Source organism: Anthonomus grandis, chromosome 19 (assembly GCF_022605725.1).
Source record: "Anthonomus grandis grandis chromosome 19, icAntGran1.3, whole genome shotgun sequence".
Classification (NCBI taxonomy): Eukaryota; Metazoa; Arthropoda; class Insecta; order Coleoptera; family Curculionidae; genus Anthonomus; species Anthonomus grandis.
Window position 1 is genome coordinate 8,084,028 of NC_065564.1, and position 24,940 is coordinate 8,108,967.

A 24,940-nucleotide genomic window follows, 5' to 3' on the forward strand; every position below is an offset into this window, starting at 1 on the left:
TTTTTGGAAAAAAAATTATAAAGAAAAAGATAATGGACCAATTTACCTATAACCTTCTTTGATCGATTAGCAATAGATGACTTTATATCTACAAGAAGTTTCAAGTAAATTGCTCTTGCTTTCAATTTTCTATGAATTTTTAAAGTTCAACTAAAATAAATATTGGACTCTTTGTGGAAAAAAAATGATAATTAAGAAAATAATAGACCAATTCATTTATAACCTTCTTTCGTCGATTAACAATAGACGACTTTATAATTGCAAGAAGTTTCAAGTAAATTGCTCCTGATTTGAATTTTTAATACATTTTTAAATTAGGACTAAAATAATCTTTGCACGTTTTAAAAAAAAATCACCACTTAAAAAATAATAGACCAATTTACTTATAACCTCATTTCGTCGATTAGCAATAAATCTCGTTATAAGTACAAGAAGTTTCCAGTAAATTGCTCTTGATTTAGATTCGTTATAAATGTTTAGTCAATTAAAAAAAAAACTAAAATAAAAATATTGGACTCTTTTTGAAAAAAAAATTATAATAAAAAAACTAATAGACCAATTAACTTATAACCTTCTTTTGCCGATTAGCAACAGACCTGTTTATAAGTACAAGAAGTTTCGAGTAAATTGCTCTTGTTTTCAATTTTGTATGAATTTTTAAAGTTCAACTAAAATAAATATTGGACTCTTATATTAAAAAAAAAGAATATTGGATTTATATTAAAAAAATAATGGGCCAATTAATTTATAACCTTCTTTTGCCGATTAGCAATAGACGACTTTATAATTGTAAAAAGTTTCAAGTAAATTGCTCTTGATTTGAATTTTTCATGAATTTTTAAATAGGGACTAAAATAATTTTTGGACGTTTTTTGTAAAAAAATTCAAAACTTAAAAAATAATAGAGCAATTTACTTATAACCTTCTTTTGCTGATTAGCAATAGATCACTTTATAATTGAGGGAAGTTTCAAGTAAATTGCTTCCGATTTGAATTTTTCACGAATTTTTAAATTTGGACCAAAATAATTTTTGAACTTTTTTTGGAAAAAAGATTATATTAAAAAAAGTAATAGACCAATTAATTTATAACCTTCTTTTGCTGATTAGCAATAGATCACTTTAAAATTGTAAGAAGTTTCAAGTAAATTGCTCTCGATTTGAATTTTTCATGAATTTTTAAATTTGGACTAAAATTATTTTTGAACTTCTTTTTGGAAAAAAAATTATATTATAAAAAGTAATAGACCAATTAATTTATAACCTTCTTTTGCTGATTAGCAATAGATCACTTTACAATTTTAAGAAGTCTCAAGTAAATTGCTCCCGATTTCAATTTTTCATGAATTTTTGAAAGTACTCAACACTATAAAAATCATGTTTCTTAATTTTAAAAACAAAAAAGACAATCTGAATTCCATCTATTGGGTCTAAATTTCGACAAACATTAAGTGAATTCTCAATTTTCCTTCACACACAACACTACTAATAATCATCTTTCTATCAAATAATAGCGAATTTTGATAAAAGAATCAGACGTGCAACAACTAAAATAACGATTTTTAGTAGCAATACGCAATACATAGAAATAGCAAATAACACGCAAAATCACCCACTAAAACACCAATTTCAACCACAACAAAAATCGACTAAAACCATTAAGCGAGGTTGGCAACATACTTCAAATTCCAATAGGGCCCAAATACACTAAAAGTCACAATAATTCTAGAAAATACTGAAAAGTACTAAGTAGTAGTAACTCTAGTCTGATGATGATGCCGATAAGCATTTTATTTGTGGACAAAAGACTTCCTCTACTAACTTTTCCATATATTGACTCCACTTTAGAATGGACTTTTCTTCTTAATAATTCTAGAAAAGTCTAGTCCCCAATACGAGGAAGTGTTCGAGGAATACCTGCAGGCCCAAGAGCAGCTGGACAACGAGCGGAAAAACTTCGAGGACCTCGAGTTTCACCACTTGGAAGAGGAGGCGAACTGGCTGGCGAGCAGGGAGGAACTTCAAAGGGAAATCGTCGAATTGTCCAATCGCACGGAGAGTTTGAAGGCGCATATTCAGGAATTGGACAACCAAAGGCAGAAAACGTCCAAGACCAACTCGAACGAGTACAAGACGATCGATAGGCAGAAGAGCGAGTGCGCTGCTAGGTTGGAGGAGATTAAACATAGGTGCGTCCTTATTTAACTTAAATTGTAACTAACTTTTTCTCCATTTTTAAACGGTTTTGATGCAGTTTTTCTATCTGAACATATTCACTTATTGAGAGGTTTACAGAGGCTCTCTCTATAATGTTTTCAAGGTATTACAAAAATATTTCTGTAACAACGTCAATTGTCAATGGTGACGTAAAGGAAACCTTGCAGACAGCACGTTGGACCAGTTTTGGAACGTAACTTATTAAGCAAAGTCGCAGCTTAATATGCTTTCCACAAGCTTTTACTGAGGAAGCTTCTATGAAGTATTCTTTGTCTTAACAGCCTTCTATCTTTTTCTAACTATATACCTTCTTTTAGAAATTTGAAGGCGAAAAGAGTATATGGAAACGACTAAGCTAATGCGGTGCGATTTGCTATCTACACGAAAATTGATAGATGTGACATTTGACACTGACATATGGCCATAGGTCCTCAGGAAACACATTTTCTTCAAATGAAAAAAATAGACCAATTTATTCATAACCTCTTTTCGGCGATTAGCAATAGATCACTTTTTAATTACAAGACGTTTAAAGTAAATTGCTCTTAAACTGAATTTTTAAATTTGGACTTTTTTTGTAAAAAAATTCGAAACTTTAAAAATAATAGACCAATTTACTTATAGCCTTCTTTCGTCGATTAGCGATAGATCTCTATATAAATACAAGAAGTTTCCAGTAAATTGCTCTTGATTTAGATTCTTTATAAATGTGTAGTCAATTAAATAAAAATATTGGACTCTTTTTGGAAAAAAAATTCTATTAAAAAAACTAGTAGAGCAATTAATTTATAACCTTCTTTTGCCGATTAGCGAGAGACCTCTTTATAAGTACAAGAAGTTTCGAGTTAATTGCTCATGTTTTGAATTTTGTATGAATTTTTAAAGTTCAACTAATATAAACATTGGACTCTTGGAAAAAAAATAATAGACCAATTAATTTGTAACCTTCTTTCATCGATTAACAATAGAGGACTTTACAATTGAAAGAAGTTCTAAATCAAAAGCAATTTACTGGAAACTTCTTGTACCTATATAGAGATCTAGTGCTAATCGACGAAAGAAGAGTTAAAAGAGAGAAGTTGTGAATTTTCTTACAAAAAAAGTCTGAAATTAAGCTCAAAGCAAAATTGTTGTAGTTAAGCCAATTTTCAAACTTAAATTATATTTTTTACACAGAATTAATCTGCAACCTTTTTGGCACAATACTGTAAAGGAAGTATGAAAATATGTTAAATAGTTCGGAAATGATAGGAAAAAATATGCAAGAAGTATTGAAAAATGAAAACCTTAAATCTGATGTGTTTTGGGACTTGGTAAACAAAACTGACTCTAGCTCAGGGACTATTAGACCTACAAAAATGGTTCATATATGAAATTGTTCCTCAGGAAATGCTCTTTCTTTTAGTGGAAACTTTATTGCAGCACCTTAAATAGGCATCAAAATATCCTTAAACGAAATTTAATAAAAAAATTGCCTCCGACCAAAATTATTGTAGTCATGCGAATTTTTAACTTAGAATCACATTTTTTACACAGAATTAATCTATAGAGACGCCTTAAGAATACTGTAAAAGAATCACAAAGATATCTTAAATAGTTTGAAAGTTATAGGCAAAAATGTATAAGAGTAATTGAAAAATTCAAGTTTTTCAATTAATTCCAAAAACTCTTAAATTCGAACTTGTTAAACAAAACTGACTCTAGCTTAAGGACTATTAGACCTAAAAAATGGTTCATATATGAAATTCTTCCTTGGAAAACCCCTTTTCTTCAAGTAGAGAGTTTATTTCAGTACCTCAAAGAGCAATCAAGTTATCTTTAAACGAAATTTAATAAAAAAATTGCCTCCGACCAAAATTATTGTAGCCACGCGAATTTTTAACTTAGAATCGCATTTTTTACACAGAATTAACCTATAGAGTCACCCTAATAATACTGTAAAATCACAAAGATATCTTAAACAGTTTAAAAGTTATAGGCAAAAATGTATAGGAGTAGTTGGAAAATTCAAGTTTTTCACTTAAATTCGAACTTGGTAAACAAAACTGACTCTAGCTTAAGGACAATTAGACCTACAAAAATGGTTCATATATGAAATTCTTCCTTAGAGAACCCCTTTTCTTCAAGTAGACATTTTATTTCATTACCTCAAAGAGCAATCTAGTTATCTTTAAATGAAATTTAATTAAAAAAATGTCTCCTACCAAAATTATTGTAGCCATGCGAATTTTTAACTTAGAATCATATTTTTTACATACAATTAATCTATAGAGTTGCCTTAATAATACTGTAAAAGAATCACAAAGATATCTTAAATAGCTTGAAAGTTATAGGCAAAAATGTGTAGGAGTAGTTGGAAAATTCAAGTTTTTCACTTAAATTCGAACTTGGTAAACAAAACTGACTTTAGCTTAAGGACTATTAGACCTAAAAAAATGGTTCATATATGAAATTCTTCCTTAGAGAACCCCTTTTCTTCAAGTAGACATTTTATTTCATTGCCTCAAACAGTAATCAAGTTATCTTTAAACGAAATTTAATAAAAAAAATTGCCTCCGACCAAAATTATTGTAGCCATGCGAATTTTTAACCTAGAATCACATTTTTTTACATAGAATTAATCTATAGAGTCGCCTTAATAATACTGTAAAAGAATCACAAAGATATCTTAAATAGTTTGAAAGTTATAGGCAAAAATGTAAAGGAGTACTTGGAAAATTGAAGTTTTTCACTTAAATTCGAACTTGGTAAACAAAACTGACTTTAGCTTAAGGACTATTAGACCTAAAAAAATGGTTCATATATGAAATTCTTCCTTAGAAAACGCCTTTTCTTCGAGTAGAAAGTTTATTTCAGTACCCCGAACAGTAATCAAGTTATCTTTAAACGAAATTTAATAAAAAATTTGCCTCCGACCAAAATTATTGTAGCCATGCGAGTTTTTGACTTAGAATCATATTTTTTACATATAATTAATCTATAGAGTCACCTTAATAATACTGTAAAAGAATCACAAAGATATCTTAAATAGTTTGAAAGTTATAGGCAAAAATGTATGGGAGTAGTTGGAAACTCTAAGTTTTTCACTTAAATTCGAACTTGGTAAACAAAACTGACTCTAGCTTAAGGACAATTAGACCTAAAAAAATAATTCATATATGAAATTCTTCCTTAGAAAACCCCTTTTCTTCAAGTAGAAAGTTTATTTCAGTACCTCAAACAGCAATCAAGTTATCTTTAAACGAAATTTAATAAAAAAATTGCCTCCGACCAAAATGCGAATTTTTAACTTAGAATCACATTTTTTACATAGAATTAATCTATAGAGTCACCCTAATAATACTGTAAAAGAATCACAAAGATATATTAAATAGTTTGAAAGTTATAAGCAAAAATGTATAAGAGAAATAATTGAAAAATTCAAGTTTTTCAATTAATTCCAAAAACCCTTAAATTCGAACTTGGTAAACAAAACTGACTGTAGCTCAAGGACTATTAGACCTACAAAAATGGTTCGTATATGAAACTATTCTTCAGAAAACGCCTTCTCTTTGTGTAGAAACTCCATTTCATTCCCTCAAATAATTATCAAGTTATTCTTAAAAGACTTTTAATAAAAAAACCTTCTTTGACCAAAATTGTTGTAGCTATGCGAATTTTTCAACCTAGAATCATATTTTTAACCTATAGATCTCTTGTATAATAACTATAATAAATATAATCCCAGGGGACCATATTTTTAAAAATATCCCTTTGGAAGATGGAGCCATTAGACTCTTTTTAGAGAAAATTGTGTGAACATTAAGACAGACAAAATTGGCTCTAGCTCATAAAGTATTAGACCCACAAAAATGGTTCATATATAAAATTATTCCTCAGGTAATGCCTCTTCTTTCAGTAGAAACTTCATTTTAGTATCTATGGCAACTTAGACGTTGTTGTACAACAGATCAACGTAATTTCTCAGATTTGTATTAATTAAAAGTTGCATGCAGACTTGAATTTCTAAAAACATAAATCATTTAATCACCATATAATAAAGAATAGTTTAATTGGAGCGGAGTGACTTAATTACTTTCACATTTTTTATACTCAAACTAAGATTTACTATAGGGCTTCAATTTGAAAATCTTACTGCACCCCATGTTCATTAAGAACGCAATGGTGATGAGTCAAAATTGAAACGTTCTGTATCAGTAACACTTCCGTTCGAGGTTGAATTAAGGGTTAGGATCTACGTAAAATATAACGTTGATTCAACTACATCTTCCTGTTTGTGTAGTAGGTCAATTCAACATTACAACCATTCGGTGTAAAACTAATGCGTAAACTTCTCCAACAAACTGGCATTCTTACTAACTTACATTAGTGTTTTTAAATGTATGTTCAATATTATTAATATATTTTTTTCTTTTTATTTATCTAGTTTCTATTTATTCCAGATTAAAGTCCATAGATAACGAGCTGCACACGCAAACCAGCCTGGAATCGGATCCAGAGGCGAGTTCGGAAAGCGACTCGACGAGTAGCGACAAGTCGAAGGATCCGGAGGAGAAATCGTCGGAGAAAATCTCGGATTTGAGCTGCTCGATGATCGTCAGCGACCACAAGGTCAGCAGGGAGCAGGATTTCAGCATCATGAGCCGCAGCTTTAACGAGAAATTGTTGCAAGAAACCGGGGTTTTGGAGGATGGATTCGGTGGTGAGTTAAGTCGGCACAATTATCTCGTCGGACATTTTTCAATAATTTGGATAATTTGTTTGATATTGGAGCTAGAGACATGATTCAAAGGCTGAGAAGAACATCCGCTGATTTCCTAACTTTTATATAAGAACAACATTTTCTGAGAAATCAAAAGTTTTTAAGAAAATTGGAAATTTGTGTTTCTTGTCGTTTTTACAATTTGAGCATTTTTCAATAATTTGAATATTTTCTTTGCTATCATAGCTAGAGACATGATTCAAATACTGATGAGAACATCCGCTGTTTTTGTAACTTTTATATTAGAACAACATTTTCTGAGAAATTAAGAATTTTTGAGAAAATTGAAAAATTGTGATTTTAACCATTCTTGCAATTTAGACATTTTTCAATAATTTGGATAATTTCTTTGCTATTGTAGCTAGAGATATGATTCAAAGACTAGCAAATACATCAGCTGGTTTGCTAACTTTTATATAAGAACAAAATTTTTTGAGAAATGAAAAGTTTTCGAGAAAATTTGTGTTTTTTACCATTTTTACAATTTGGGCATTTTTCAATAATTTGGATAATTTATTTGCTATTACAGCTAGAAAAATGATTCAAAAAGTGACAAGAACATATGTTGATTTTCTTACTTTTATACAAGAACAAAATTTTCCGAGAAATGAAGAGTTTTTGAGAAAATTGAAAATTTGCATTTCTTGCTATTTTTACAGTTTGGACATTTTCGAATAATTTTGATAATTTGTTCTCTATTATAGCTAGAGACATGGTTTAAAAACTGACAAAAACATTCGCTCATTTGCTAACTTTTATGCAAGAACAAAATTTTCTGAGAAATTAAGAGTTTTCAAGAAAATTGAAAATTTGTGTTTTTTACCATTTTTACAGTTTGGGCATTTTTCAATAATTTGGATAATTTATTTGCTATTATATATAGAGCCGTGATTCAAAGAGCAGTATATATATTAGCTGATTTAATAAATTTTATATAAGAACAAAATTTTCTGAGTAATCAAAAGTTTTTGAGAAAATTGGAAATTTGTGTTTCTTGCCATTTTTACAATTTGGGTATATTTGAATAATTTGGATAATTTCTTTGATACTAAAGCTAGAGACGTGATTCAAAAACTGAGAAGAACATCCGCTGATTTTCTAACTTTTATACAAGAACGAAATTTTTTGAAAAATTAACAGTTTTTGAAAAAGTTGAAAGTTTATGTTTTTTACTATTCTTACAATTTGGATATTTTTCAATAATTTGCATAACTTGTTTGTTAATATAGGTAGAGGCATGATTCAAAAACTAGTAAAAACATACGCTGGTTTTATAACTTTTATATAAGAACAAAATTTTCTAAGAAATAAACAGTTTTTTAGAAAATGAGAAATTTGTGTTTGTTACTCTTTTTACTATTTGGACATTTTCCAGTAATTTTGATACTTTGTTTGCTATTACAGCTAGAGACATGGTTTAAGAACTGACAAAAACATTCGCTCATTTGCTAACTTTTATACAAGAACGAAATTTTCTGAGTAATCAAAAGTTTTTGAGAAAATTGGAAATTTGTGTTTCTTGCCATTTTTACAATTTGGCCATATTTGAATAATTTGGATAATTTCTTTGATATTATAGCTAAAGGCATGATTTAAAGACTGACAAGCACATCCGCTGATTTCCTAATTTTTATATAAGAACAAAATTTTCTGAGAAATCAAAAGTTTTTAAGAAAATTGGAAATTTGTGTTTCTTGCCATGTTTACAATATGGGCATTTTTGAATAATTTGGATAATTTCTTTCCTATTCTAGCTAGAGACATGATTCAAAGACTGACAAGCACATCCGCTGATTTCCTAACTTTTATATAAGAACAAAATTTTCTGATAAACTAAGAGTTTTTGAGAAAATTGAAAATTTGTGTTTTTTACCATTTTTACAATTTAGACATTTTTGAATAATTTGGATAATTTCTTTCCTATTCTAGCTAGAGACATGATTCAAAGACTGACAAGCATATCCGCTGATTTCCTAACTTTTATATAGGAACAAAATTTTCTGATAAACTAAGAGTTTTTGAGAAAATTGAAAGTTTGTGTTTTTTACCATTTTTACAATTTAGACATTTTTGAATAATTTGGATAATTTCTTTCCTATTCTAGCTAGAGACATGATTCAAAGACTGGCAAGCACATCCGCTGATTTCCTAACTTTTATATAAGAACAAAATTTTCTGATAAACTAAGAGTTTTTGAGAAAATTGAAAATTTGTGTTTTTTACCATTTTTACAATTTAGACATTTTTGAATAATTTGGATAATTTCTTTCCTATTCTAGCTAGAGACATGATTCAAAGACTGACAAGCACATCCGCTGATTTCCTAACTTTTATATAAGAACAAAATTTTTGAGAAATTAAGAGTTTTTGAGAAAATTGAAAATTTGTGTTTCTTACCATTTTTACAATTTAGGCATATTTGAATAATTTGGATAATTTCTTTGATATTAAAGCTAGAGACGTGATTTAAAAACTGAGAAGAACATCCGCTGATTTTCTAACTTTTATATAAGAACAAAATTTTCTGAGAAATCAAAAGTTTTTAAGAAAATTGGAAATTTTGTGTTTCTTGCCATGTTTAAAATTTGGGCATTTTTGAATAATTTGGATAATTTCATTGCTATTCTAGCTAGAGACATGATTCAAACGCTGATGAGAACGTCTGCTATTTTTGTAACTTTTATACTAGAACAAGATTTTCTGAGAAATGAACAGTTTTTTAGAATATGAAAAATTTGTGTTTGTTATTATTTTTACAATTTGGAAATTTTTCAGTAATTTTGATAATTTGTTTGCTATACAGCTTTTAATAATTTTATTCGGTAAACTTTAAATAGCTGTTGAATACCCATTTTTCACTTATAAACCTCATATTGTTTTTGTCTCTATTGCATTGATTTTGATGGCAAAGGAGGAATTTTAGAACACGCACGTTACCCAAATAAAAACTCTGCTTAGAACTTTAACCCATGAAATTGGACACACTTTAGGATTGAGTCATTTAAATATAGTTCATGTTCGCTTACTTCACAGAGTATAATACGTTAAATCAAGATGACTTCTTCGTCTGAAATTATCATATCTTCTAAAGAGTTATGTGACTTAAGTCCTAGATCCTATGCATAAGTGCATTTTTCATCCTTTTCAGCCAAAAAGTTCCCTAGCCAGGACGACATCGACAGGATCAGCAAAGTGACCTCCGACGCCCCCATAATCGAGGGTCGAGGCTCCCTCGGCCGTAAAGCCATCGAATCTCTTAAGGAAATCGAACGTAACAGGCATCTGCATTTGTGCCAACAAGGTACCGCCCACCCTTAACCCTATTCAGGGATTTTAACCCTAATATTGGAAAAAAATCGTTGTTTCAGGGTCTCAAGTGATCGAACAGGAAAGGCAAAGGGTGTTGGCATTGAAACAGAGGGTGCAGGAGGAGGTGATGTCGCAATGGGCGCAACAGAGGCAGGACTCCTTGATTTCTTCGGGGTCGGACGGGGCTAGAAGCAGGTGAGTATTCAGGGGTTTTTTCAAAAATGAAATTCCCTTATAGTTTGCCTAATTTCCCGCCGATTTTGATTAAAATTTCTTCGTAAGAGAGGGTTTTTAATTGCAAATGAAAAATGTGTTTATGACGATTTTGAGTACTTTAGTATTTTTTGAGTTAAATAGGACATTAAGAATATTTCACGGGAAAAGGGTAATTCCGTTATATCTTCCCTAATTTTTGACCAATTTTCATCAAAATTTCATTATAAGAAAGTGCCTTCAATTGCAAACAAAAACTGTACCTATAAAAATTCTCATTATCTCAGTATTTTCCAAAGTACGAGAAAATTTAAAAAAATTGTAATATGTAATTTTTCCTAAATAAAGTGAAATTTGCTCATAATTTCTCTAATTATTCATCGATTTGGATGAAATTTTCTTTATAAGAGAGAGTTTTTAATTCTAAACAAAAACTATATTTATAAAAATTTTGATTACCTCAGTATTTTCCGAAATAAAGAGGAAATAAAGACAATTTTCCGGGGTAAAATGAAATTCCTTGATAGTTTTTCTAATTTTTCACCGATTTTCATGAAAATTTCTTTATAAGAAAGGATTTTTAATTACAAAGAAAAACTGTTTTTATGAACATTTTTATTATTTCAGTATTTTGCTAGATAAGAGGATATTAAGAAAATTTTTCCGGGTCAAACCGAAATTCCCTCGTAGTTTCCTTAATTTTCGACAAATATTCATGAAAATTTTATTACAAGAAAGTGTATTTAATTGCAAACAAAAACTGTATCTATGAAAATATTGATTATTTAAATATTTTTCGAGTTAAAGAGGAAATTAAGAAAATTTTCAAAAGCAAAGGGTAATTCCTTCATACCTTTCCTAATTTTTCACTGATTTTGATAAAAAAATTATCATAAGAGAGGAATTTTAATTGCAAACAAAAATTTTATCTATGAAAATTTTGATTATTTCAGTATTTTTCGAGTTAAGACAAAATTAAGAAAAATTTACAGAGACAAAATGAAATTCTCTTATAGTTTCCCTAATTTTCCATTTATTTTCATGAAAATATTATCATATAAGCGGATTCTTAAATGCATACAAAAACTGCATCTATAAAAAATATGATTATCTCAGTATTTTACTAGTTAGGAGTAAATTAGGAAATTTTTTTCGGACAAAGTGAAATTTCCTCATAGTGTCCCTAATTTTCCACCGATTTTTATGAAAATGCCTTTAAAGGAAAGAATTTTTAATTTTAAATAAAAACCATATTGACGAAATTTTTTAGTATCTTAGTATTTTCCGAGTTACGAGGAAATTAATTAAATTTTCCCGGATAAAGTGGAATTCCTCCATAGTTTCCCTAATTTCTTACCGATTTTGAAGAAAATTTCGTAATTGAAAAGGTTTATTAGTTTCAAACAAAAATTGTGTTTATGAAAATTTTCATGATCCCAGTATTTTTCGAGTTATGAGGAAATTAAGGAAATTTTCACGGATAAAGTGAAATTCGCTCACAGGTTCCCTAATTTCCTACCACCGATTTGCATGCAAATTTCTTCATAAGACAGGGTTTTTAATTGCGAACAAAAACTGTATCTATAAAAATTTAGATTACTTCAGTATTTTTCCAGTTAACAGCAAATAAAGAAAATCTTCCGGGACAAAGTGAAATTTCGTCATATTTAACCGATTTTTATTAAAATTTCTTCACAGGAAAGGGATTATAATGGCAAACAAAAATTGTATTTAAGAAAATGTTTTTTCGATATAATAAATATCTAGCTAAGATGTGGAATTTTTGAACGAAAGGAATAATTTAAAAAAGACGTAATAAATGAAGTAAACAATACAAAAATTAAGCAGGAAAATTTAGAAGGAATAAAAAATTATGACAAAAAAACGTAATTAAATTTTTTTTAAATGGCCATAGAATGACGCTTTTGATCGAGGAACGTTAGTATTATGATTAGTATTATTAACCTTAAAATAAGTTTTTAAGGTTCAGAAATAACGAACCTGAAGAAAGAAATAAAAAGAAACGTAGAAATTAAAGATGTGCACCGTTGATAAAAGGCCTGTGTAGATAATGATGATGATTTCTTTTATTCTATTTTCTTATTGAACAAATGACAAATACTCCTTGGATTTTTTTAAAAAATGATCCATATTTACAGGTTTTGGACCAAAATGGAAAAGTTTGACTTTGTCATTTATTCTTGGACATTTTTTTTTATAACTGTCAAACTATTTAAGATATTTCCGTAATTCTTTTACGGAATTATATAAAAAACTCTGTACATCAATTATGGGAAAAAAATATGATTATTGATTAAAAACTGACTTAACTACAACAATTTTGCTTTGGGGCTAATTTTGAACTAAATTTTCTATTTTTTTTTAAGGATAAGTGGTTAACTTTTTGAGGTACTTAAGTGGGATTTACACTTAAAAAAAATGCGTTTTCTAAGGAACAATTTAATAATGGATCATTTTTGAAACTTACAAAACTTGCCCATATATTCCCTGACCTTTAAATTCCTAGTTAAAGGAGTATTCTCAGACAAAGAAAACGTGTAAAGAGAACGAATACTCTAGAGATGCATCTGGGGCATTCACATCCGGAACCTCGACCAATAAAAGCTTGTAGATAGCACATTGAACCATGACGTTGTCAGTTCCTGAGTTTATTTTTACTTGACAAAATCGTGTTCCAATATGATGTCTGCAAGGCTTTATTTACGTCAGAATTAGCAATTGACAGATGTGACAATTGACGTTCTAACTCCAATTAGTTGGAAAAAGATTGAAATGACCACAAGAGCTTAAAGCCTGGAGAAAAGATAAAAAATTACTTTAACCCCTGAGATTTTTTTTTAATGACCTTAACTGAGTGGAAAAATCACTTTTAGCAGTTTTTCCCAATTTCCTTAAAACCGTGGAATTTCAAAACGAAATTCAAAAGAACGTTTTTGAAGGAAATTTAACTTCCATATATTTGAAATACATTACGACCCTCTATGTTTTTATTTAGTGAAGAAATAAAGCAAATAATATTATTATGGAAAACAACTAGGGGTATCTATGGTCCTAGTTTTCCCCGTTTACTTAAAAACTATACAAAATTAGATGAAAACTCAAAAGACATTTTTCGAGGGAAATTTAATTCTCTTTCATTTGAGATACATTAAGACCCTCTATATTTTTTTAAATTAAAGAAATGACGCATTAATGGAAAATAACTAGGGGCATCAATGGTCCCAGTTTTTCCCTATTTACTCAAAAACTATGCAATTTAGAAGATAACACAAAAGGCATTTTTTCAAGGGAATTCAATTGCTTCTCATTTGAGATATATTGCAGCTCTCTATCTTTTTTTATACTGAAGCAATTCATTCAAGGATCCATGACTTACCTGCCTGAAAACAAAAATTGCAGTCAAAGATGCCTGAAGTTTGACAATATTTCATACAAATTTATCCATGGCACAACTACCGGAAATTTAATAGAAAATTGATTTAGGGGATTTAACTGGGAAAGAAATTAAAAATTTATCTATTTAGTTCCTGGAAATTCCAAAACAATAATACGGCTAGGCAGTTGAGGAATAAGGCAATTAAATTAAATTAAACAATCGCGAAACTTATCACTGGCACAACTGCCGGGAATCATAACAACTGAATAAATGGACTCTACAATTATTAAATTCAATACTTGAAGAAAACAACTAGGGGCATCTATGGTCCCAGTTTTTCCCTATTTACTCAAAAACTATGCAAATTTAGAGGAAAACTTAAAGCAATTGTAATTGTCCTTATCAATTGACTAAGCCTATCTTAGTCAATTGATGATGATTTTTCGCATGTCAAATCCATCTTCAGGGATCTCTTATAATTTCTGAAAAGGAATTATGAAAATATCTTAAGTGGTTTTTGAGTTATACCCGAAATGTCAGAGAGGCTATACTAATTGCACATATGCTTTTACTCTATAGATGTTGCTTCACAAAACCGCCTCTAACTCAAAAACTATTTGAGCTACAAAAAACGTTAATATATGAAAATATTCTTCCAAAAAAGCCTCAAATTTAAGTGAAACCCGCATCTGAGTGCGTTGAATAATTTTTTAAATATTTTATAAAAACTAATTTTTTTTCTTGGAAATTTTTAAGCAAGTTCTGCTTAGCTTTTCTCAGTCAATTGCAGATCTACCGCGACGTTTCGTATGTCAAATCCATCTTCAGGGATCTCTTATAAATTCTGAAAAAGAATTATGAAAATATCTCAAGTGGTTTTTGAGTTATACCCGAAAATGTCAGAGAAGCTCTGCTAATGGCACATATGCTTTTACTCTATAGATGTTGCTTCACAAAGCCGCCTCTAACTTAAAAAATATTTGAGCTACAAAAAACGTTAATATATGAAAATATTCTTTCAAAAAAGCCTCAAATTTGAGTGAAAACCTAATTTGAGTGCGTTAAATAATGTTTGAAATATTTTGTAAAAACTAATTTTTTTTTTTTAAAATTTTTGAGCAAGTTCTACTTAGCTTTTCTCAGTCAACTGCAGACCTACCGCGACGTTTCGTATGTCAAATCCATCTTCAGGGATCTCTTATAAATTCTGAAAAAGAATTATGAAAATATCTCAAGTGGTTTTTGAGTTATACCCGAAAATGTCAGAGAAGCTCTGCTAATTGCACATATGCTTTTACTCTATAGATGTTGCTTCACAAAGCCGCCTCTAACTTAAAAAATATTTGAGCTACAAAAAACGTTAATATATGAAAATATTCTTTCAAAAAAGCCTCAAATTTGAGTGAAACCTCCATTTGAGTGCCTCGACTAATTTTTGAAATATCTTAGAAAAACTGTTAATTCCTCATATTGCTTTTACCCTAAAATGTTGCCTCACAAAACCGCCTCTAACTCAAAAACTATTTAAGCTATGAAAAACGTTAATACATGAAAATATTCTTCCAAAAAAGCCTCAAATTTGAGTGAAACCCCCATCTGAGTGGGTTGTTGTAACATCTCTTTTAGCGCCTATTTTTATAGATTTTTTAGCTGAAATATCCGAGAAACTTACGATGAACATTTTTTCTCAGTGTAAATTTGAGATGCATAACGACCCTCTACATATTTTTTTTTACTTCATAAACGAAGTAAATAGCATTTTTGTAAAAAACAACTAGGGGCACCTATGGTCTCAGTTTTTCCCCAATAACTCAAAAACTATGCAATTTAAGAAGAAAACTTGAGAGAAATTATTTGAAGGAAATTTAATTCCGTTTCATCTGACATACATTACAACCCTCTATATTTTTCTATATTGGAAATGTTATTTGCAAGAGAGAGAGACGCCTGGAACAAGAACTAAAAGTAGTGAGAGAGTAAGATCGTTAATTTTTTTTGTATGGTTTAGTGTAAAAAAATTGCTAGAAGTTTCTAGGAAATAAATATTGACCTAATACTTTGTAATTCTAGAGGAAAGGAATAATTAAAACAAAATTAAGGAAGTAAATAATACAAAAGTTAAACAGGAAAATTTGGAAGGAATAAAAATTATTACAAAAACCGTAATAAGTTTTTTTAGAAATGGTCGTAGAGTGACTCTTTTGATCGAGAAACGTTATAGTAATTGGACATCATTAATTTATTATAACTACTATTAGACAAATGCAGGATTTTTTTAATCACTTTAACTACTATGAAATTTTTTCAAATCCATTCAGTGTTTTACTCATGTAATTTTTGAGAGGGGAAATAAAGAGATTTATAAAAGTACGTACAATTAAGTCGACTGTCCTTATATAAGGAAAAATTTAAGTTGGTAGTGCTCAAGAGATGAAACCAATATATGAAATAATTGTATGTTCAAAAAGTCCATCAGGTATCCAGAAATGAAAGGATTTACATGAGTGGGTCATTCGTAGTATGTCCAGTGGATAATTGCTGTCCAAACTTTTATTCAAAACTTGATGTCCACTGGATAGATTTGTCCTATCTGGGAGTTAGGGAACTGGATCATTCTTTCGACTTTAATAACATACATGTTCTTGACTAACAAAAATTCCTAATTAAACGCAACATAAGTGAAATGATGCATATGAAAACTATGTCATTTTTAGACCTAAGTTCTGCTTACTTACATTCAATTTGCGCATTACCTACTTGAAGCATTTAACGGTATACCCATTTCTATTTCGCATATTATTCCCGTGATAAGTTTATCCTTGTCTAAGAGGGCACACATAGAAAAAAAACATTTTCTGGTTTTCAAACTATATCTGGGCCACCCTGTATATTGCCAGTTATTTATTCGCAATAAAAACTTTTGTTTATAATTTTTTTTTCTGCTTTATCGCACGCTTATCTCTCTCATTGCATTGATATCAATATATCGATAGCACCCTTATCGGATTATTAGGCGAGGTACATTTGCCAAATATCAACAGTCAGTAGCACGTAAGTGAAAATTCTAATTTTAATAAATAATTTCGCCCCTAGAGAAAAACAAAAAAATCGTTTAATGTGTAACCGGAGCGAATGATTAATAATTGGCGCAGTTTTTCTGAAAACCGCTGAAAATTCACTTATATATACTGATGACAGTTTTTTAGATATATTGACGCCATGTGTTGAATTCCATCAAAAAGTGTCGCAAAATTTTAATGGGCTCGCGGTTATTTTTAAACGGTTTGGGCGATTTTGTTCACCTGTTAGTTGGTAACGCCTTTCGGTTATTTTTTTTTCTCTCGATAAAAAAACACTAATTGCGACCATACATTAGGAGGTCAATTTTAAACATATTACACACAATTTTAAACATATAACGGAAATTGGATTTTTACAGTCGCCCAGGTAAGTTTTCTTGATGTCGATCTAATGGCGACCCATTATTAAAGGATTGAGCATAAATAATAAACTTACGATTTTATGTTAAGGAAATGAGAATTAAATTAAATTTATTATTACAGAACCGGAGAAAATTGAGAAAAACCGTTAAAAATAAACGTCGATTATCGCGACCTCTATGGGAAAATTCGGACTTTTTATTTTTTCTTTAGATTCAGGTTTAAAGGATCTTTAAGAAAGGTTATTATGAATTTTACCCTAAAATGAACTAAAAACCGATTTTTTTACACTTTTTCAATTCTAACCCTGTAAAATGTGGAAAAATCAATTTTTATTTTTTTTTTAATAAATTATTGGTCTGACAAATTTTTCGTTTAAATAAAGGTTATGAGGAATATTGTGAAGTGTCTGTATGTTCAAACAGATCGATTCTATCTATCATAGAACCGGAGAAAACTGGGAAAAACCGTTGAAAATTAATGTCGATTATAGCGACCCCTATGGGGAAATTCAGAGTTTTTAATTTTTTTTTGGATAGAGAACAAAGGATCTTTAAGAAAGGTTATTATGAATTTTCTCTGAAATGAACTAAATGCCGATTTTTTTACACTTTTTCGATTTTGGACTAACATTTTTGTCTAATATAAGGTATAACCCTGGAAAATGTGGAAAAAACAATTTTTATTTTTTTTTAATAAAATATTGGTCTGACAAATTTTTCGTTTAAATAAAAGTTATGAGGAATATTGTAAAGTATCGGCATGTTTAAACAGATCCATTCTATCTGTTATAGAACCGGAGAAAATTAGGAAAAACCGTTGAAAATAAATGTCGATTATAGCGACTCCTATGGGGAAATTCAGAGTTTTTAATTTTTTTTTGGATACAGCTTCAAAAGATCTTTAAGAAAGGTTATTACGAGTTTTGCCCTAAAATGATCTAAAACCCGACTTTTTCGCATTTTTTCTATTTTGGAAATAAATTCTTGCCTAACTTAAGGGCTATCCATAAAAAAAAAACGAAAAACGGTTTTTCATTTTTTTGTTAATTAACTATTAGTCTGGCAAATTTTTGTCTTTAACAAAAGTTATTAGGAATCATACAAAGTATCCGAATGTTCAAACAGATCGATTCTATCTATCATAGAACCGGAGAAAATTAAGAAAACCCATTGAAAATAAACGTCGATTATTGCGACCCCTATGGGAAAATTCGGACTTTTTATTTTTTTTTTAGATACAGGTTTCAAGGATCTTTAAGAAAGGTTATTATGAATTTTGCCCTAAAATGAGCTAAAAACCGATTTGTTTGCATTTTTCCGATTTTGCAGCAAAATTCTTGCCCATACTAAGGTATATAGCCATAAAAAAATACGAAAAACAGTTTTTAATTTATTATTAATAAACTATTAGTCTGACAATTTTTTGTCTTAAACAAAAGTTATTAGAAATCATACAAAGTATCCAAATGTTCAAACAGATCGATTCTATCTGTCACAGAACCGGAGAAAATTAAGAAAACTCGTTGAAAATAAATGTCGATTATCGCGACCTCTATGGGAAAATTTGCACTTTTTATTTTTTCCTTAGATTCAGGTTTTAAGGATCTTTAAGGAAGCTTATTATGAATTTTGCCTTAAAATGAACTGAAAACCGATTTTTTACACTTTTTCGATTTTGGACTAAAATTTTTGTCTAATATGAGATATAAGGTATAACCCTGGAAAATGTGGAACAAATAATTTTTATTTTTTTTTAAATAAAATATTGGTCTGACAAATTTTTCGTTTAAATAAAAGTTATGAGGAATATTATGGAGTATCGGCATGTTTAAACAGATCGATTCTATCTGTCACAGAACCACAGAAAATTGGGAAAAACCGTTGAAAATAAATGTCGATTATAGCGACCCCTATGGGAAAATTCGGACTTTTTATTTTTTCTTTAGATACAGGTTTCAAGGATCTTTAAGAAAGGTTATTATGAATTTTGCCCTAAAATGAACTAAGACCCGATTTTTTTGCATTTTTCCGATTTTGCAGCAAAATTCTTGCCCATACTAAGGTATATAGCCATAAAAAAATACGGAAAACGGATTTTTATTTTTTTTTTATAAACTTTAAGTCTGACAAATTTTTATCTTAAACAAAAGTTATTAGGAATCATACAAAGTATCCAAATGTTCAAACAGATCGATTCTATCTGTCACAGAACCGGAGAAAATTGGGAAAAACCGTTGAAAATAAATGTCGATTATCGCGACCTCTATGGGAAAATTTGCAATTTTTATTTTTTCCTTAGATTCAGGTTTCAAGGATCTTTAAGGAAGCTTATTATGAATTTTGCCTTAAAATGAACTGAAAACCGATTTTTTACACTTTTTCGATTTTGGACTAAAATTTTTGTCTAATATGAGATATGAGGTATAACCCTGGAAAATGTGGAAAAAACGATTTTTATTTTTTTTTAAATAAAATATTGGTCTGACAAATTTTTCGTTTAAATAAAGGTTATGAGGAATATTGTGAAGTATCGGCATGTTTAAACAGATCCATTCTATCTGTTATAGAACCGGAGAAAATGAAGAAAAACCGTTGAAAATAAATGTCGATTATAGCGACCCCTATGGGAAAATTCAGAGTTTTTATTTTTTCTTTAGATACAGGTTTCAAGGATCTTTAAGAAAGGTTATTATGAATTTTGCCCTAAAATGAACTAAGACCCGATTTTTTTTGCATTTTTCCGATTTTGCAGCAAAATTCTTGCCCATACTAAGGTATATAGGCACAAAAAAATACGAAAAACGGTTTTTATTTTTTTTTAATAAACTATTAGTCTGACAATTTTTTGTCTTAAACAAAAGTTATTAGGAATCATACAAAGTATCCGAATGTTCAAACAGATCGATTCTATCTGTCACAGAACCGGAGAAAATTAGGAAAAACTGTTGTAAATAAATATCGATCATCGCGACCTCTATGGGAAAATTTGGACTTTTTATTTTTTCCTTAGATTCAGGTTTCAAGGATCTTTAAGGAAGGTTATTATGAATTTTGCCCTAAAATGAACTGAAAACCAATTTTTTACACTTTTTCGATTTTGGACCAAAATTTTTGTCTAATATGAGGTATAACCCTGCAAAATGTGGAAAAATTATTTTTAATTTTTTTTTAACTAAAATATTGGTCTGACAAATTTTTCGTTTAAATAAAAGTTATAAGGAATATTATGGAGTATCGGCATGTTTAAACAGATCGATTCTATCTGTCACAGAACCAGAGAAAATTGGGAAAAACCGTTGAAAATAAATGTAGATTATAGCGACCCCTATGGGAAAATTCGGACTTTTTATTTTTTCTTTAGATACAGGTTTCAAGGATCTTTAAGAAAGGTTATTATGAATTTTGCCCTAAAATGAACTAAGACCCGATTTTTTTGCATTTTTCCGATTTTACAGCAAAATTCTTGCCCATACTAAGGTATATAGCCATAAAAAAATACGGAAAACGGATTTTTATTTTTTTTTTATAAACTTTAAGTCTGACAAATTTTTGTCTTAAACAAAAGTTATTAGGAATCATACAAAGTATCCAAATGTTCAAACAGATCGATTCTATCTGTCACAGAACCGGAGAAAATTGGGAAAAATCGTTAAAAATAAATGTCGATTATCGCGACCTCTATGGGAAAATTTGCACTTTTTATTTTTTCCTTAGATTCAGGTTTCAAGGATCTTTAAGAAAGGTTATTATGAATTTTGCCCTAAAATGATCTGAAAACCGATTTTTTACACTTTTTCGATTTTGGACTAAAATTTTTGTCTAATATGAGGTATAACCCTGCAAAATGTGGAAAAATTATTTTTTAATTTTTTTTAAATAAAATATTGGTCTTACAAATTTTTCGTTTAAATAAAAGTTATGAGGAATATTATGGAGTATCGGCATGTTTAAACAGATCGATTCTATCTGTCACAGAACCAGAAAAAATTGGGAAAAACCGTTGAAAATAAATGTCGATTATAGCGGACCTCTATGGGAAAATTCGGACTTTTTATTTTTTCTTTAGATACAGGTTTCAAGGGTCTTTAAGAAAGGTTATTATCAATTTTGCCCTAAAATAAACTAAAACCCGATTTTTTTGCGTTTTTCTGATTTTGGAACAAGTTTCTGGCCCAAACTAAGGTATATAGTCATAAAAAAAAACGAAAACAGTTTTTAATTTTTTGTTAATAAACTATTAGTCTGACAAATTTTTGTCTTAAATAAAAGTTATTAGGAATCATACAAAGTATCCGAATGTTCAAACGGATCGGTTCTATCTATCATAGAACTGGAGAAAATTGGGAAAAGCCGTTGAAAATAAATGTCGATTATCGCGACCTCTATGGGAAAATTTGCACTTTTTATTTTTTCCTTAGATTCAGGTTTCAAGGATCTTTAAGAAAGGTTATTATGAATTTTGCCCTAAAATGATCTGAAAACCGATTTTTTACACTTTTTCGATTTTGGACTAAAATTTTTGTCTAATATGAGGTATAACCCTGCAAAATGTGGAAAAATTATTTTTTAATTTTTTTTAAATAAAATATTGGTCTTACAAATTTTTCGTTTAAATAAAAGTTATGAGGAATATTATGGAGTATCGGCATGTTCAAACAGATCGATTCTATCTGTCACAGAACCGGAGAAAATTAGGAAAAACTGTTGTAAATAAATATCGATCATCGCGACCTCTATGGGAAAATTTGGACTTTTTATTTTTTCCTTAGATTCAGGTTTCAAGGATCTTTAAGGAAGGTTATTATGAATTTTGCCCTAAAATGAACTGAAAACCAATTTTTTACACTTTTTCGATTTTGGACCAAAATTTTTGTCTAATATGAGGTATAACCCTGCAAAATGTGGAAAAATTATTTTTAATTTTTTTTTAACTAAAATATTGGTCTGACAAATTTTTCGTTTAAATAAAAGTTATAAGGAATATTATGGAGTATCGGCATGTTTAAACAGATCGATTCTATCTGTCACAGAACCAGAGAAAATTGGGAAAAACCGTTGAAAATAAATGTAGATTATAGCGACCCCTATGGGAAAATTCGGACTTTTTATTTTTTCTTTAGATACAGGTTTCAAGGATCTTTAAGAAAGGTTATTATGAATTTTGCCCTAAAATGAACTAAGACCCGATTTTTTTGCATTTTTCCGATTTTACAGCAAAATTCTTGCCCATACTAAGGTATATAGCCATAAAAAAATACGGAAAACGGATTTTTATTTTTTTTTTATAAACTTTAAGTCTGACAAATTTTTGTCTTAAACAAAAGTTATTAGGAATCATACAAAGTATCCAAATGTTCAAACAGATCGATTCTATCTGTCACAGAACCGGAGAAAATTGGGAAAAATCGTTAAAAATAAATGTCGATTATCGCGACCTCTATGGGAAAATTTGCACTTTTTATTTTTTCCTTAGATTCAGGTTTCAAGGATCTTTAAGAAAGGTTATTATGAATTTTGCCCTAAAATGATCTGAAAACCGATTTTTTACACTTTTTCGATTTTGGACTAAAATTTTTGTCTAATATGAGGTATAACCCTGCAAAATGTGGAAAAATTATTTTTTAATTTTTTTTAAATAAAATATTGGTCTTACAAATTTTTCGTTTAAATAAAAGTTATGAGGAATATTATGGAGTATCGGCATGTTTAAACAGATCGATTCTATCTGTCACAGAACCAGAAAAAATTGGGAAAAACCGTTGAAAATAAATGTCGATTATAGCGGACCTCTATGGGAAAATTCGGACTTTTTATTTTTTCTTTAGATACAGGTTTCAAGGGTCTTTAAGAAAGGTTATTATCAATTTTGCCCTAAAATAAACTAAAACCCGATTTTTTTGCGTTTTTCTGATTTTGGAACAAGTTTCTGGCCCAAACTAAGGTATATAGTCATAAAAAAAAACGAAAACAGTTTTTAATTTTTTGTTAATAAACTATTAGTCTGACAAATTTTTGTCTTAAATAAAAGTTATTAGGAATCATACAAAGTATCCGAATGTTCAAACGGATCGGTTCTATCTATCATAGAACTGGAGAAAATTGGGAAAAGCCGTTGAAAATAAATGTCGATTATCGCGACCTCTATGGGAAAATTTGCACTTTTTATTTTTTCCTTAGATTCAGGTTTCAAGGATCTTTAAGAAAGGTTATTATGAATTTTGCCCTAAAATGAACTGAAAACCGATTTTTTACACTTTTTGATTTTTGAACTAAAATTTCTATCCAATATAAGGGGTATAACCCTGGAAAATTTGTAAAAGCGATTTTTATTTTTTTCTTAAATAAAATATTGGTTGACAAATTTTTCTTTCAAATAAAAGTTATGAGGAATATTGTGAAGTATCTTCATGTTCAAACAGATCGATTCTATCTGTTATAAAACCGGAGAAAATTGAGAAAACCCGTGGAAAATTAATGTCGATTATAGCGACCCCTATGGGGGAATTTAGTGTTTTTAATTTTTTTTTTGGATACAGCTTTAAAAGATCTTTAAGAAAGGTTATTATGATTTTTGCCCTAAAATAAACTAAAACCCGATTTTTTGCGTTTTTCTGATTTTGGAACAAGATTCTAGCCAAAACTAAGGTATATAGTCATAAAAAAATACGAAAAACGGTTTTTAATTTTTTGTTAATAAACTATTAGTCTGACAAATTTTTGTCTTAAACAAAAGTTATTAGGAATCATACAAAGTATCCAAATGTTCAAACAGATCGATTCTATCTGTCACAGAACCGGAGAAAATTGGGAAAAACCGTTGAAAATAAATGTCGATTATCGCGACCTCTATGGGAAAATTTGCACTTTTTATTTTTTCCTTAGATTCAGGTTTCAAGGATCTTTAAGAAAGGTTATTATGAATTTTGCCCTAAAATGAACTAAAATCCGATTTTTTTACACTTTTTCAATTTTGGACTAAAATTTTTGTCCAATATAAGGTATAACCCTGGAAAATGTGGAAAAACGATTTTTATTTTTTTTTAAATAAAATATTGGTCTGACAAATTTTTCGTTTAAATAAAGGTTATGAGGAATATTGTGAAGTGTCTGTATGTTTAAACAGATTGATTCTATCTCTTATAGAACCGGAGAAAATTAGGAAAAACCTTTGAAAATAAATGTCGATTATAGCGACTCCTATGGGGAAATTCACAGTTTTTAATTTTTTTTTTGGATAAAGCTTTAAAAGATCTTATCTTATCTTAGGTTATTATGAATTTTCCCTGAAATGAGCGAAAAACCCATTTTTTTACACTTTTTCGATTTTAGACTGAAATTTTTGTCTATTATACCTTTTATAATATTTTATAACCAATTATTTGTCTGATATTTTTTTCTCTATTGTTATTATTACCTTCTCTTATATTTTTTTAATTTTTTAACTATTTATCCGAAAACTGCTGATTTTCACGTTAGACACTAAATTAAAAACGAAAATAGAATTTTTTACAATCATCCAGGCAAGTTTTCCAAGAGAGGCAATTTTTTCAACGAAATTTAATATTTAAAATTGAAATACAGTTTTTACATTAACTCATTTT

General features: G+C 29.2%; 2 protein-coding genes across 8 annotated transcripts in view; one reads left to right on the forward strand and one right to left on the reverse strand.

Moving 5' to 3' along the window:
• LOC126747559 (sex peptide receptor) overlaps positions 1 to 24,940 on the reverse strand; it is a 489,101-nt gene that overhangs the window by 389,060 nt on the left and 75,101 nt on the right. The gene's annotated exons all lie outside the window — the stretch shown is intronic.
• The window catches only part of LOC126747555 (pleckstrin homology-like domain family B member 1), a 170,412-nt gene that overhangs the window by 109,822 nt on the left and 35,650 nt on the right, over positions 1 to 24,940 (forward strand). For all 3 annotated transcript variants that reach the window (XM_050456278.1, XM_050456277.1, XM_050456279.1), the window contains 4 exons: positions 1,876 to 2,188; positions 6,659 to 6,918; positions 10,127 to 10,279; positions 10,347 to 10,482. In XM_050456278.1, coding sequence (XP_050312235.1) covers positions 1,876 to 2,188; positions 6,659 to 6,918; positions 10,127 to 10,279; positions 10,347 to 10,482 — 862 coding nt within the window. The remainder of the gene's footprint in view (positions 1 to 1,875; positions 2,189 to 6,658; positions 6,919 to 10,126; positions 10,280 to 10,346; positions 10,483 to 24,940) is intronic.